This window comes from Nannobrachium achirus, assembly GCF_963921795.1.
Source record: "Nannobrachium achirus genome assembly, chromosome: 18".
NCBI lineage: Eukaryota > Metazoa > Chordata > Actinopteri > Myctophiformes > Myctophidae > Nannobrachium > Nannobrachium achirus.
The window spans coordinates 12898615-12915167 of NC_137825.1; the positions used below are offsets into that span (position 1 = coordinate 12898615).

Here is a 16553-nt window from a genome sequence, read left to right on the forward strand (position 1 = left end):
ATCGGGATACGTTGCGCCGCCGACAGTATAGATTGATTTTTTTTTGGGGGGCTCTAAACTTTATTCTAAACCATTTTCAATGGAATAAGTCGTCAGACCATCTAGACTCGGTCGTTGGGAAGCGTAGGACGAGCCAGGACCACCCACATCTCTACAAGCAGCTCAGGGTAAGTAAAATAGCAAAAAAAACATTGTATTGGATTGAAAAAATCCTGAACTTGTCCGGGATAGGCACAAGAAGGGTTAACAAATGTAGGTGGGGACCCACTGGAGAGTGTACACATTTAACCAAATGGTTCCATTTGTACACTCTGAGGGGACTTTTCCACCAAAAGAACCGTGGTTCCAGAACCAGTGCCGTTCAACTTTCTTGGAACCTTGGTTCGTTCTTGCGAACCGGCTTGCGTTTCCACCAGATTGAACCATGATTGAACCTGAGGAACCAAGGATTCTGTGGTTCCCGTTCCAAACCAACTTTTACAGTCCGGAACCAACTCGGTTCTCGTGGAAAAGCTCACCTCTGGTTCATCCCATAGACGAAAAAAAAGAAGAACCCGAACCGGTTCTTTGCCGGTGGAAAAGCGCCCTCAGAGTTACATACCTATAAGTGTCCATTTGGAACCCCCTATAGGAAACTGTTAAGAGGAAACCGTTAAGGAACCGGCCTCCTTAAACTCCTAAAGCAGCGGTTCCCAAACGTTTAAGCTTGAGACCCAAAGGACAGATTAGACGTTCGCCCGGGACCCAAAGTTCCAAACTAGTGAAAACAGCAGATCTACAAGCTCACAACGCGTCGTTTGTCCGTGACGCACATATGGGTCCCTGTGGTTGGGATCCAGTGTCATAATGGATCCCAACCCTAGTTACACGGCCAGCCAACCGCAAGAAACCAGCGACTCCAACCTGCCCCAACGTTTAGCTTCTCTCTCTCTCTCACGCACGCACGCACACACACACACACGCACGCACGCACGCACGCACGCACGCACGCACGCACGCACGCACAGTACGCATGTACTGTACACACACTCAACATACTGTATGCAGTCCTTCTGTGACGAACACTTTATTTGTCAGTGTTTTCACGCTCCATTAGCAACATCTGACTCCATGACCCATCTGTCAGCTCCAAGCGGCTGACGAGAGGCTAACCGGCCATGAACTGTCAAAACACTTCTTACACTGTGACGCGTGACTCAGTCAGTCAGTCAGTCAGTGTGTCAGTGTGGGAAATGCAGCCATCGGTTTCATTCTCTAACGCCTGTTTTGTAACTGTAAGTCCAAGAGTTTATACCTCATATTTACACAATTCCAATTATATGGCACTTTTCGCCAAAGGGCATTAAATGTACTTCTCATTCACCATCCGTGTGTGAATGTGTGTGTGTGTGAATGGGTGGGGGAAACCATGCAAGGCACCAAACTGCTAATGAAATAAGTGGTTCAGTGTCTTGCTCAAGGACACTTTGACATGCAGTCAGAAGGAGCCGGGAATCGAACCTGGAACGTAGGGATTCCAAGACGGCCGCTCTACCTCCTGAGCCACTGCCACTCTTGTATAACTGTTACCGTACATTAGTTTCTTTGAGGCCCTACATTGTTCCCTCTGCTCTCCGATTATTAATCTGGTTTGTTGCCTAGAGCTCATTCTTACTCTGCGTGTTCCAATCTTGAATGTTTGTGTCGCTCTGTATAAAATAGTCAATTGCAATCACTAATGTATTCGGACACTCGCTTGCAAACGGTGCACTTTTCCCTGTGAGCGTCTACCTTTGTAAGGGGACACCGTGCCTACGGTACCTTTGTAGGGGGGCACCGCCATGCCTACCTTTGTAGGGGTGCACCATGCCGTCCAGCATGCTGACCGTGTCGTCGGGCTGCAGCTGCAGCGACACGTCCCCCACCGCCTCCACCAGCTCAGAGAAGAAGTCGGCCACGGCAGAGCAGTTCTCCAGCAGCACGTAGCGGTCCTGGCGGTTGGTGAAGTACGAGTCGCTCAGGTTGGCCCTGGACGGGACACACAGCGGGGGGGAGAGGGCAGGGAGCCAGGGTTGAACAGGGGAAACAAATATCGTAAATCAAGGGTCTTCAACAGGGGGTCCGGGACCCCTATGGGGTCCTCAGAGTTACTACCATTGTCTCCGTTTTCATATTAACCACTTGAACCCTAGCGTCCATATTCTGAGAACTTTAGCCAAAAATAGCAGACCTACAAGCTTACAACGCCTCGCGCTAGGCGAGGCGTTGTGAGCTTGAGCTTGTGAGCTTGTCTGTTTTTGGCAAAGAGGTTTGGTGTAGAGGGCAAAAAGAGCAGACTAAGTACAGAGTGAAAGGTCAAGTTTACTATGTATTATGGTTCAAGTGGTTAATTATCTAAAAATACCAATTTACATGAATCCAAAAAACACTGATGATTGTGCTGTCAAACAATGAAACTATATCTATGAAAAGGTTGTGGGGGTCCCTTCTTCATCTCTCTCTCAACTAAGGGGTCCTTGGCCTGAAAACGTTGAAGACCCCTGAAGTAGGTGATAAAATACACAAACGTTACAAGGACAACACAGCATCACCGAGCTTTCGGAAAATATTCCAGGTCATGACCTGAATCACGTCACTCTCATCTGCAGAAGGCTATTGTACTGGAAAATGCTTCATCTAAAGAAATGCTCTGGTAACGGTTTTAAGTTAAGTACCATTACGAAGCATAAAAGGAACTGCACTAAAGCAGCACTAATGTTTTAACAACTATATAGCGTATCATGTCCAGTGTGTGATGTGTTAAATAGAAATACTGTAGGAGGATACTACCAATGGTTTTATTTTGTACTGTACAGACAATAGAAAGCGTGCCCATTTAGCAAGTAAAGAGAATAAGATACTGTGGGTTCATCATTAAAATTACTACACAGGCCTAGCCTGATTTCAGAGTCCACTCTGAGAGTGGGCGGGTCTATGGGCTGGAACCAGGCTAACACAAGCCTACTGTATTAAAAGGTTATTTCAAATCACTGACTGTGCGCGTAATATCTGCGTTCACATCAATTATGATGGCTAAATGAAAACAGTGTTATCTTTACCGCTATCGCGCCCAGTGGGAAAGGGCCTTAAAACTGCATTTCTAATGTAGGGATGGGACGATATGAAAATGTCATATCACGATTATTGTGACCAAAGAAATCGCGATTTACAATGTTATCGCGATAATCAAAATCTATTATCCTGGGGCGGAACATTTGCCAAAAATAGCCGATCTACAAGCGCAGACATTTGATAGAGAGTGAAAAAAAAAGATTGTATCAAGTACATATATTATAAGTACCTTTTACCAATTATAGAGGGTTTAAGTGGTACCGGATATGCAGCTCACAAGCTCAGCAAATAAAAGGTGAATTGATCCCAGTGCATGACGGAGGACGATATGACTATAAATTAAATCTCCACGATATGATTATCGTTAGTGTTTTTTATCACGATAAACGATAATATCGCTTATCGTCCCATCCCTACACTGTTCTCTGTTGAGCGTTGATATGATCAGAGCACAGATTTGTTTTTGAAGGCTATTCAACTGAGCAGGAAAATACGTTTTGACATGAGATGGAAAGGAACCAACATGTACTCAATACTGTCAGTCTGTTCACAAAACGTCTCTCGAGGCAGCTTCTACAGAGCCTGTGATAATCATCTCCACAGCAGGTTCACTATAATCACTTGTTACGGTGACACTTTCCTCTGGTTGGCTGTCACACAGTATTACCTAACTGTATGTCGAAGACTGTAAGGAGAATCATGCTGCTGTTGTACTCAACTGCCACCTGTGTTTTACAGCATATTATTGACATGCCTGATGATATGCACTACTGAATCATATCTCACCTGCATACCGATACTTCTATACAAACTTAAATCTGCACTCCGTATCGGTTCCATTGCTTCACCATATGCATATACAACGTTACCACACATTTTTGATGAATTCCCAGGCCTATAGCACTCATATGGTGCAATAATGAGGCTGTTACACATGTGTGCCATCAGTGCACCCTGACGAAAAGAACAGCAAAATATCACAGTGTTGTGTTTTTAGCTTGTAGATTATCATTATTATTTGTATAAATTAGGCCACAAGTATTTCATTTTTTATACATTTCAAGCAATAACAATCAATAGCCAAAAAAGAAGAAACAAAACTTTTCTAGGGCTGAAAAACTGTTTTTGGAATTTCTAAATATTTGTGAATTTCATGACCGTGGGAACACTGTGTATAAACAGTATCTGCTATTTTTTACTGTATTACTTCTAACATAAGCCTATGTATGTTTCTATCTTACTCAACTCATAACAGGAATATCTGACCTATACAAACTTAAATCTGCACTCCGTATCGGTTCCATTGCTTCACCATATGCATATACAACGTTACCACACATTTTTGATGAATTCCCAGGCCTATAGCAATCATATGGTGCAATAATGAGGCTGTTACACATGTGTGCCATCAGTTTCATGACCGTGGGAACACTGTGTATAAACAGTATCTGCTATTTTTTTACTGTATTACTTCCAACATAAGCCTATGTATGTTTCTATCTTACTCAACTCATAACAGGAATATCTGACCTACTGTATATGCATACCTGTAGATCCTGCTCTATTGATCTTACCCTGTTCATATCAGGGATATTTGAATATCTGACCTGCTTTCCTTGTTCTTTCTTTCTATCGCCTGGGAACCACACGTGACGGGAGCCTGTGAAAGTTGGACGTTTGTCCTTGCACTCGCATTGCCATACTGTAGCATCAGCTTATTATTTCCCCAAGAATGACTGTTATATGAATTCTAAGTAAATCTTAGTGATGGCCGGTAGAATCTCCGGTAAGCCACTTAGGAATGCGAGTGCCATGCTGTGAGCTTGTAGATCTGCTATTTTTGATTTGTGCATTTGAATATTTTTTACCCAATTCTATTATGTCTTCTAAATCCTCCTTCTAAATCAGTGGTTCTCAAACTTTTTCATGTCATGGGCCATGTATTTGGCCCGCGGACCCCCATCTCAAAATATGTTGTTCCAGGGAACCCCCAGAAGCAGAGATTTGAGTTACAAAGGTTTGCTGTGAAAAATATATATTTAAAGATTTGCACAAATGTTCACGATTTTTCAAAAACAGCAGATCTACAATAGCTGCTATTTTTCAATATCTATAAGTATGAAAAAGGTCAGGTCTTAATGCATCTAATACAGTACAAAGGGCCTCCAAACAGGCCTCCACAGACCACCACGTACCCGCTGATGATGATGCTGTCGTCGAACAGGTAGACCTTGATGTGCTGGACCCCGATGGTCTCGTTGAAGCGCTGGGGCACCAGAAGCTTGAGCAGACCCCGCAGGTCAGGCGTGTGGTACAGAGAGACCCGCATCTGGCTGGTGAACCGCTGCAGGAGAGGCAGCAGCATGGTCCGAGAGTTCACCGGGCCTGTGCACGCACACACACACACACAGACGGACACAGACACACACACACAGACATTATCCGCCTGTAAAAAGTGCCCTCTCCAGACCATGAATGCAGTTTATACTATAGTGAAAGAAATCCAAATGCTTCCCCTTTCCATGCCATACCTGAAGGCAGCATTCAAGAGAATCGCCTTGTCCAAACTCTCCTGAACATGAATGCAGCGTCTTATGTTGAAAGGCTTGCCCTCTCTGTGTAGAAATCCATGCCGTTACGCCACATCTCCAGTGTTGACTTGATTATGCTTAGTTCAGTGTGGTATCAAGCACCAAAAATAGCCAACGTCCGAGGCTTGGAGGTCGGCTATTTTCGATGTTTTCACCAAAAGGCCCTTAAAATTTCAGCCACCCTCTCTAACTGCATTTCCCTGGTACACACGCGGACGCACAAACCCAGACAAAAGCATTAGGAACTAGTGTGAGTTAGTTTTGTATCTTGGTTACTCCCCCCTACATTATGTAGATTTTCAGAAAGAACACTGGTTTCCTTTTCCTGGGGGCTTCCCCCCTGGAACACTACGTTTACCTACACTACTACCTTTAGCTGACAATGAACAATGGTTCAATGCTTTAAACCATCCTAAAAAACACTACAGTTAGGATTAACAACGAGCGTCCTAAACAATACTTATACCAGGGGTTTTCGGTGACGGGGCACCCTGGGTTGCCGTGACAGCAGCCCAGGGGTGCCGCAAGATAATTTGAAAATAGTTGGAATTTATTTGGACACTTAAAAATATATGTAGTATCATTTTAAACTTGTAATACGTTATTTTCAGTCAGTTCTAACCAAAATATCTATTATCTCAACGTTTTCTTTGCAACATAATCGCTAAAATATGCTATAAATATAAGGGGCTGGGAGTGAAAATTATGAATATAATGTAGGGGTGCCTCGGATGAAAGACAGATTTATAGGGGTGCCTTGGGCCCAAAAAGTTTGGGAACCCCTGACTTATACAGTTTAGGCCCAGACTGCTGGCCTTGCGGTCCGGGCACCTAGGCTATAATATAATGCCTGACAGTGCATCGCGGGTTCGAGTCCCGTTCCCGACTATCTTTGCTGCATGTCTCTCCCCATCCCTCTCTCTCTCGCCGTTTCATGTCCACTGTAAACTATTAATTAAAGGGCAGAAAGCCAAAAAATATATATATCTGTTAAAGAATGACATTGACTGATTTAAACTGGGCGCTGTAAAAAGGTAAATCGTGCCGTCAATAGACAACTTTCATTTTCTTATTACGGTATGTTTAATCTCTCGTTTTAATCTACACCATTACAGTATTTCCTGATGCCAGAACCAAGGGTTTTTCCAGGAGATGCAGTGGGTGTGACATGTCAGTTGTCAAAGCTGCCTTGTGCAAACGCATACTTATGATTCCGATCACTCCCCTGCAACCCTGAGTGATACCAGGACTACAATACCCAGAATGCAACTGGGAAATAACGTCATTTGGAAATCCCCCAGTCCATCCGCCTCCATGGAATCGAAATGGAATTAGACAAGTCTATTTACCTCGTAATCTTTTTCCCAGATGCGTTTTTTGTCAGAACAAGATTATTTCTACTCACCCGAACTAAAGACCGGATGATCGATAAGTCTGTGGATCTAGTCTAGTGTAGTAAAAAACGCTAGAAAACGCTGGCTAGGGGAGACTAGACAATATTTTAAAGCAGTGGTTTACAACGTTTTCAGGCCAAGGACCCCTTAGTTGAGAGAGAGATGAAGCAGGGACCCCCCACAACCTTGTCATAGATTCCATATAGTTTCATTGTTTGACAGCACAATCATCAGTGTATTTTGGATTCATGTCAATTTGAGAATTTAACCACTCGAACCGTCAACACCTTTCTGCTCTTTTTTTCCCCTCTACACCAAACCTCTTTGCCGAAACTAGACGATCTACAAGCTCACAACGCCTCGCGCTGCGAGGCGTTGTGAGCTTGTAGATCTGCTATTTTTGACTAAAGTTCTCAGAATATGGACACTGGGGTTCAAGTGGTTAATATAAAAAAGGAGAAAAAAAGTTTCTATCACACAAAGATTTGGAGGACCCCCTGTAGTAGTTGACCCCCTGTTGAAGAACCTTGTTTTAAAGAGTTAAAACCCTAAAAAGGTTCCCAGGCCTCTACGCACCTCGCGAGCCTCGTGTGTAGTCCAGCAGGACGGAGACCTTGAGGTCAGGAGCGTCCCCGTCTTCCTGCGAGCGCCGCAGCGCTTCCTCCATGCAGTCCACCTAGAGGTGAGGAGCCGTCATTACAGGTGCATGTACACACACACACACACACACACACAAACACACACACAACAACTTGTCTTATGAAAGCATGAATCACCACCACAGGAAACCATGCCCTAAACAGTGGTTGAGACCTGGTGGGCGGCGAGGGTATTGCAAGTGGGCCATTCATAACATTATGAAAGCATGTTTCTCACACACACACACACACACACACACACACACACACACACACACACACACACACACACACACACACACACACACACACACACACACACACACACACACACACACACACACACACACACACACACACACACTCTTGTTGTCTTTTGTTGGTTTTGTCTCTTACATGTTCATTGTTATTTTTATGAAGAAAGATTCTGTTCTGTTGTGAAAGTATCATTCCATTTATATATCTGTGTGATTTTGGTCATCGAGTCCTGTTATGTATTTTCACCAATATAAAAAGATAAAAAGTAAAAAGTATTGTGCCATCTTGTAATGAGCATTAGTGAAGACCAATGATATGAACATAGTGAAGAGCTCCCTTAACTTAAAGGAGAGAATTGATTACTCACACCATGGAGACTTGAGTTCAATAATACTTTGTTTTTTGTCGCATTGCTACGACAATAATTTGATAAATAAATGTACCACCATTGATTCCGGATGGAGACCCAAATGCATTTGGGTCCCGGGTCCCCATCCGGAATCAATGGGGGTAAATGTACTTTTATTTTTGTGTCTTATTTTAGGGGTGAACTACTCCTTTAACCATAGTTGTGATTGTGAATTTCTAAAACTGAAACCAAAGTGTACACGCACGCACACACGCACACACATGCACACACACACATGCACGCACGCACACACACTCACCAGGTCTTGCTCCAGAGGACCCGTTCCCAGATACAGCGAGGCCATCACCACCCTCCTCTTGGCTGTCTTTATACGTGCCTGAGTGAAACAAAACAACATGAACCACCAACCAGAGGAGAGGACAAAACACTCAAACCAAAACACCACACGTGTAAGGAGACACTTTGAAAGCATACTCAGCATGACTGCGCTCGTGTTTTTGGTCGGTGAGGGTTGGCTGTCATTGATTCAGGATTCTTTATCGTTACATCCTCCCATTATACATTGCTGCATCCTATTACACAAGTATGAAGCTTTGGTTTTGACTCACCATTGCGGCAACAACAGAAATTGCAGGAAAACAGAAATCTCTATAATCAACATTGACAATTGCACTAAAAGAATAAAATACAATAATTGTTTAGGCCAGGGGTCCTCAGAGTTACTACAGGGGGTCCTCCAAATCTCTGTGTGATAGAAACCTTTTTTTCTCCTTTTTTTATATTGACCACTTGAACATCCATATTTTTTTAAGCGAATATTTGTAACTAAAATTTTGCTTCTTGGTGGTCCCTGGAACTAGATATTTTGAGATGGGGTCCGTGGCCAAATACATATCATTTTGGGGGTCCTTCACATGAAAAAGTTTGAGAACCACTGACATAGTAGTCTCTCAAGAACAGACTAACTGAGCTCCAGTTCAAGTGAAAAGGACCTTTTCTTTGACAATTGCTGGCCAGATTGCTGACATAGAAACATAGGTTTTTAAAAAAATCTTAGAAGGATTCAAAAGACACAGAATCGGGTCAAAATTCAAATTTTCACGATTTTTCAAAAATAGCAGATATACAAGCTCACAGCGCGGCACTCGGTGCCACTATTTTTCAACAGTTAAAGCATAAAATAATGATACACTATATAGTGTACCCGTTCTAAATAGGTTAAGTACAGAAATGTGAGTAATATTTCCACTGCTGGTAGTGGGATAGTTTGACAGGCTTGTTGTCACATGCAACATGTGCACATGTGACACTGCCAGATTCCTCAGCTGACACTTTGTCACAAATAGGCTGTGTTTAAGTGCATAACTGTTAGTCTCATGTAGCCTGACAACCATTCCACTCATATCTGAATGCTCTGTACAAGTCTGGAACTATACCTCCTGAATGCTCTATACCAGGGGTCTCCATGTTTTCAGGCCAAGGACCCCTTCGTTGAGAGAGAGATGAAGCAGGGACCCCCAACACTTTTTCATAGATTTCATATAGTTTCATCGTTTGACAGCACGATCATCAGTGTATTTAGGATTCATGTCAATTTGTGTTTTCAGATATTTAACCATTTGAACCGTCATACATAAACTTGACCTTTCACTTTGTACTTAGTATGCTCTTTTTTCCTCTCTATACCAAACCTCTTTGCCGAAAATAGCTTCTGCTATCTGCACTGTGAGCTTCTGCTATCTCTATCATTTTGTAAAAACCCTCCCCCCCTCCAAAATCAATGACTGTGTCCCTCTCTCTCTCTCTCTCCCCTACCTTCATGGCCTGGTAGAACTGGTCAGGCGAGGTGAGGATGTGCACGTGGGTGCCCGGCACCCTGAAGGCGGGCACGTGCTCCGCCATCCACCTGAAGCGGGCGTGGAGGCTGCCGTCCGCTCCCTGGGTGCCCGCGGGCACGGAGATGTGGCCGAGCGGGGCCGCAGTGTCCGTCTCCGCCAGCAGGGGTGCCAGCAGCAGCACAGAGGACCTGAGGGAGAGAGAAACCAAGTGGGCATCAGTGCTGTTGTCAGCAGGGGCGTCACACCAAATTCTGGGCCCTGGGTACAAGGATTCACTGCGGGCCCCCCATGAATGTTAACTATTGAAACATAGCAGATATACAAGCTCACAGCGCGGCACCGAGTGCCGCGCTGCGAGCTTGTAGATCTGCTATTTTTGAAAAATCGTGAAAATGTGTGCAAGAAACCTATGTCAAGGACCCCCAAGATGATATGTATTTGGCCATGGACCCCGATCTCAAAATATTTAGTTCCAGGGACCCCCAGAAGCAAAATTTGAGTTAGAAATGTTCGCTTAAAAAAATACATATATTCAAAGATTTTCACACATTTTCACAACTTTTCAAAAATAGCAGATCTACAAGCTTGCAGTGCGGCACTCGGTGCCGCGCTGTGAGCTTGTATATCTGCTATTTTTCAATAGATAAAGTTATTAGGGCCCCTCCACCTTGGGCCCCAGTAACTCAGTCCTGCTTTCCTACCCCTTGTGACGCCCCTGGTTGCCAGATGTTTGCGGGATGAAAAAAGCACAGCCTGGTAAATGGAAAACAAGCCCAAAAAGAAGCGACCCTAGACCAAAGGCACTTCTCTTATGGGGGTCCCTGGTATATCTTTTCAAATGGGGGGTCCGCGGGCTAATAAGAGTCAATTTGGGGGTCCTTGATATGAGAAAGATTGAGAAGCAAAAGGAATAAGACTTTGTTTTTTTGAGGATTATCATTCCTACAAAACAATGTTGTTATTTTTTATGGATTTCTGCAGCGAGTAAAGCAGCGGCGTAGCTACGGGTGGGCCTGACTAGGCCTAGGCCCACCCATTTCGTTTTTGTGCCCACCCAAAAATAACTAAAACATTCGCGGAGCGGTGCGGTGCGGCGATGCGCGGCTATCTAGGAAGCAAAGAAAGACACCACAGTTTGATTTGATAATAGTTTAGTCAATTATGAAGTGATTTTTAAAATTAAAACGTCTCCATATTGCTTGGGAAGTCCACTTCCATGACAAATCACTGTATTATGTCCCTTTAACCCTGCAAGACCAGAGTTAATTTCTACTTGCCAAAAAAATAAATTAAAAAAATCAGATGGTGTTGTAGGAGTCCTAATCAGAGGAAAATGTAATGTTTAAAAATTAATAATGTTTTTGTAAGGTTTTATAGCCATAAATCATGAATCATAAATCATGCTCTAATTTGCATTTTGGGGATATTTTTCACAATAATAACATACTAGACCTTACCCGTTCAAAGAGAGAGAGAGAGAGAGAGAGAGAGAGAGAGAGAGAGAGAGAGAACGTGTGTCTCTTCACTGCAACATTCCTAACTGTGAGAGAGGTGTGTGTGGGGCTATGGGATCCCATGGCCTGGAGGAACGGGCCGTAACCCTGACAACAGGCTGAGCTGAACAGAAGTGGTGAAGAAACGCTAATAAATAGCTTGAATTTGGGAAAAATGAAAATCGGGCTCCGTCACCGTGTGTATAATGCTAATGGTCAATGCCATGTGAAAGTTTGGATCAGTCGCTGAAGCGAGTGAATAGATAATGCATTGTGACCTCTGACTGACTGACTCCTCTAATTATATGATAGATGTACATGTTCTAGACATTCTAATGATCACCAAAAAAAATATTGAAAAAGTGAGATGTTGTTCGTTTAGACTTGACTCCAGAGATCTTGAAGTTGTGTGAATGTCAGCCTCTGTGAGGGGTATTCATATGCAAATATAAAAGAACAGGAAAACTAATTATAACATTTAAAAAAATATATTAAAAAAAAAAGTTGCCAAAAAGCATCGCTGGGCCTTGCAGGGTTAAATATTTAAATGTTTGGCTATTTTAAAATAGCCGATGTACAAGCTCACATCTGTGCCCACCCACATGGTGCCAGCAGGTTGGTAAGTCCTGGCTACGCCCACATGGTGCCAGGCCTAGCAGGTTGGTAAGTCCTGGCTACGCCCACATTGTGCCAGGCCTAGCAGGTTGGTAAGTCCTGGCTACGCCCACATGGTGCCAGGCCTAGCAGGTTGGTAAGTCCTGGCTACGCCCACATGGTGCCAGGCCTAGCAGGTTGGTAAGTCCTGGCTACGCCCACATGGTGCCAGGCCTAGCAGGTTGGTAAGTCCTGGCTACGCCCACATTGTGCCAGGCCTAGCAGGTTGGTAAGTCCTGGCTACGCCCACATGGTGCCAGGCCTAGCAGGTTGGTAAGTCCTGGCTACGCCCACATGGTGCCAGGCCTAGCAGGTTGGTAAATCCTGGCTACGCCCACATGGTGCCAGGCCTAGCAGGTTGGTAAGTCCTGGCTACGCCCACATGGTGCCAGGCCTAGCAGGTTGGTAAGTCCTGGCTACGCCCACATGGTGCCAGGCCTAGCAGGTGGCCTAGCAGGTTGGTAAGTCCTGGCTACGCCCACATTGTGCCAGGCCTAGCAGGTTGGTAAGTCCTGGCTACGCCCACATGGTGCCAGGCCTAGCAGGTTGGTAAATCCTGGCTACGCCCACATGGTGCCAGGCCTAGCAGGTTGGTAAGTCCTGGCTACGCCCACATGGTGCCAGGCCTAGCAGGTTGGTAAGTCCTGGCTACGCCCACATGGTGCCAGGCCTAGCAGGTTGGTAAGTCCTGGCTACGCCCACATGGTGCCAGGCCTAGCAGGTTGGTAAGTCCTGGCTACGCCCACATTGTGCCAGGCCGAGCAGGTTGGTAAGTCCTGGCTACGCCCACATGGTGCCAGGCCTAGCAGGTTGGTAAGTCCTGGCTACGCCCACATGGTGCCAGGCCTAGCAGGTTGGTAAGTCCTGGCTACGCCCACATGGTGCCAGGCCTAGCAGGTTGGTAAATCCTGGCTACGCCCACATGGTGCCAGGCCTAGCAGGTTGGTAAGTCCTGGCTACGCCCACATGGTGCCAGGCCTAGCAGGTTGGTAAGTCCTGGCTACGCCCACATTGTGCCAGGCCTAGCAGGTTGGTAAATCCTGGCTACGCCCACATGGTGCCAGGCCGAGCAGGTTGGTAAGTCCTGGCTACGCCCACATGGTGCCAGGCCTAGCAGGTTGGTAAGTCCTGGCTACGCCCACATGGTGCCAGGCCTAGCAGGTTGGTAAGTCCTGGCTACGCCCACATGGTGCCAGGCCTAGCAGGTTGGTAAATCCTGGCTACGCCCACATGGTGCCAGGCCTAGCAGGTTGGTAAGTCCTGGCTACGCCCACATGGTGCCAGGCCTAGCAGGTTGGTAAGTCCTGGCTACGCCCACATGGTGCCAGGCATAGCAGGTTGGTAAGTCCTGGCTACGCCCACATGGTGCCAGGCCTAGCAGGTTGGTAAGTCCTGGCTACGCCCACATGGTGCCAGGCCTAGCAGGTTGGTAAGTCCTGGCTACGCCCACATGGTGCCAGGCCTAGCAGGTTGGTAAGTCCTGGCTACGCCCACATTGTGCCAGGCCTAGCAGGTTGGTAAATCCTGGCTACGCCCACATGGTGCCAGGCCGAGCAGGTTGGTAAGTCCTGGCTACGCCCACATGGTGCCAGGCCTAGCAGGTTGGTAAGTCCTGGCTACGCCCACATGGTGCCAGGCCTAGCAGGTTGGTAAGTCCTGGCTACGCCCACATGGTGCCAGGCCTAGCAGGTTGGTAAATCCTGGCTACGCCCACATGGTGCCAGGCCTAGCAGGTTGGTAAGTCCTGGCTACGCCCACATGGTGCCAGGCCTAGCAGGTTGGTAAGTCCTGGCTACGCCCACATGGTGCCAGGCCTAGCAGGTTGGTAAGTCCTGGCTACGCCCACATGGTGCCAGGCCTAGCAGGTTGGTAAGTCCTGGCTACGCCCACATGGTGCCAGGCCTAGCAGGTTGGTAAGTCCTGGCTACGCCCACATTGTGCCAGGCCGAGCAGGTTGGTAAGTCCTGGCTACGCCGCTGTTTCTGTGCCCACCCACATGGTGCCAGGCCTAGCCAGTTGGTAAGTCCTGGCTACGCCGCTGTTTCTGTGCCCACCCACATGGTGCCAGGCCTAGCCAGTTGGTAAGTCCTGGCTACGCCGCTGGAGTAAAGCATGCACACCTGTAACCTGACAGAACACCTGCTGAGCACACAGATAACGTCTACAAATAGAACACATTCACCAGAGAGAGAGAGAGAGAGATAGTAGAAGTGGCATTAGGGCTGTCACAATTATTACATAATCGTCTAATCGTGATTATTTGACATTATCGCAATTATTTTGTCATAATCGTCATAATCGTGAATGTTGAAAAAATGTCAGAAATAGTGGAAATAGCAGATCTAAAAGCTCACGTGAGCTTGTAGATCGGCTATTTCCACTATCAATGTTATTTTTTAAGTAGTACGTCGTCAAATATGTCAGTAATGTATTTGTGTGTTTAGGTTATGTATCATATCTGCCATTATGCAACTTCAAAGCCTAAAAGCCAAACAGAAATGTAATTATCAACGACAAAAACACAATTAAATCGTTAATCGCCAATTATTTGAATGACAATTAATCGTCATGTAAAATGTCATATCGTGACAGCCCTAAGTGGCATGTATGATGAGATGCACGTGACAAAACAACGGCTCGTGACGCAGAATGCAGATGTGAACCCGGCGACACCGCAGTCCAATGGCATGCGCCCCAGCACAGCACAGCCAGCGGGAGTAAAGGGGGGAAAACCAAGCGCTAGCTAAGATCAGTTCAGATAGATAGATAGATAGATAGATAGATACCTTTATTATCCCAAGGGGGGAAATCAGTTGCCCAGAGGAAGCACAGCAGTATAAGGTTATTTACAAAGTTACAGAGAAGTAAGAAAAAAGAACAAGAACAGAGTACTGTAAGAGCAAGGTACGTCAAGAAAGGGAACGAATAATATACAGTATATATACATTAAGTGTCCAACTATCAATATAGTACAGTGCCCCCAAATCAAAGTGACCATAATATTCAATGCTAGTTAGTGCAACAAGTATCTCACCATCATGTCAAAATCACGCAAAAATACTCAAAACCACTAACACAACCTAATAGTGCAGAGTGTCCAAAGGTCAGTGCGATATAAAAACAAGTAGAAAAAGAAAGAAACAAGAGAGGGTGACGCAGCAAGACGCACAAGAGCACCCTCCCTGGAAGGTCCTTAGAGGCCAGAGTCAGTGCAACTAAAGTTCCAGTAAGAAAGGCATTCATATGTTGAAACGGTTGTTTGATTACTTTTTAAAAGCAATGTACAAGTGGCGTTGCTATTTTGAGCATGGCGTTAAAGATGAGGATTTTCCAAACAAATGTCTCAAAATAGCTAAAATAGCAGATCAACCATCTCCCAAAAACATAACATGAACTGTGAAAATTGTAGATCTACAAGCTCAACGTGTCTCTTAATTGCTACGCATTGTGAGCTTGTAGATCTACACCGTTCCGTTTTTGTACGTTTCAGAATATCAACCCGGCTCCCCAAAACATTCAAATTATCTCAAAATGTACAAAAACAGTGACAAATTTAGATCTAGTCAGCTCACAATGCATCACGCTGCCACACCTTGTGAGCTTGTAGAGCTACAAATATTGTAGATCTACAAGCGCGACGCATGCATTGTGAGCTGACAGATCTCCCATTTTTCATTGCACGACACCGTTGCACACCAATGGTGGTGTTGTTACGCGGTAAAATAAAATACCGTAGGTCTCCCAGTGGTTAAACAGACAACAGAGCAAGGAACTTAGTCTGATTAATCTATCAAAAACAAAAGACATCCAGGCTACAAAATACACATGGTTTTGATGATTACTGTCTGTGTGTGTGCGCGTGCGTGCGTGCGTGTGTTCTGTCTAGTGACCTTGAATTCACCTCAAGAAGCCCCCTGTCTTTTTTCATTTCTCTCCCTCTCTCTCTCTCTCTCTCTCTCTCTCTCTCCAGTGAGTCTGACTCGCCACCACATTAAAAGAACTGGGATGGAACTGGAACCTCAGGCCAGACTATGATGATGATGACGACCGTCAAAGAAGATTATTTTCGTTCATTTCTTTATATTTTGCCGATGGGTTCCTAGATTACTTGTACACGCACGCACGCGCGCACACACACACACACACACACACACACACACACACACACACACACACACACTTTGTATTACAATACCTGTGGGGACATCAAAACGTTTAACCCTAAAC

At 45.4% G+C, this 16553-nt stretch overlaps 1 protein-coding gene across 2 annotated transcripts in view; it reads right to left on the reverse strand.

Annotated features, from left to right (window-relative positions):
- Positions 1-16553, reverse strand: part of pgs1 (phosphatidylglycerophosphate synthase 1) — a gene marked incomplete at its 5' end in the record, with an annotated part of 60843 nt that overhangs the window by 26104 nt on the left and 18186 nt on the right. For both annotated transcript variants that reach the window (XM_080748149.1, XM_080748148.1), the window contains 5 exons: positions 1829-2007; positions 5286-5475; positions 7652-7751; positions 8640-8717; positions 10157-10367. In XM_080748149.1, coding sequence (XP_080604275.1) covers positions 1829-2007; positions 5286-5475; positions 7652-7751; positions 8640-8717; positions 10157-10367 — 758 coding nt within the window. The remainder of the gene's footprint in view (positions 1-1828; positions 2008-5285; positions 5476-7651; positions 7752-8639; positions 8718-10156; positions 10368-16553) is intronic.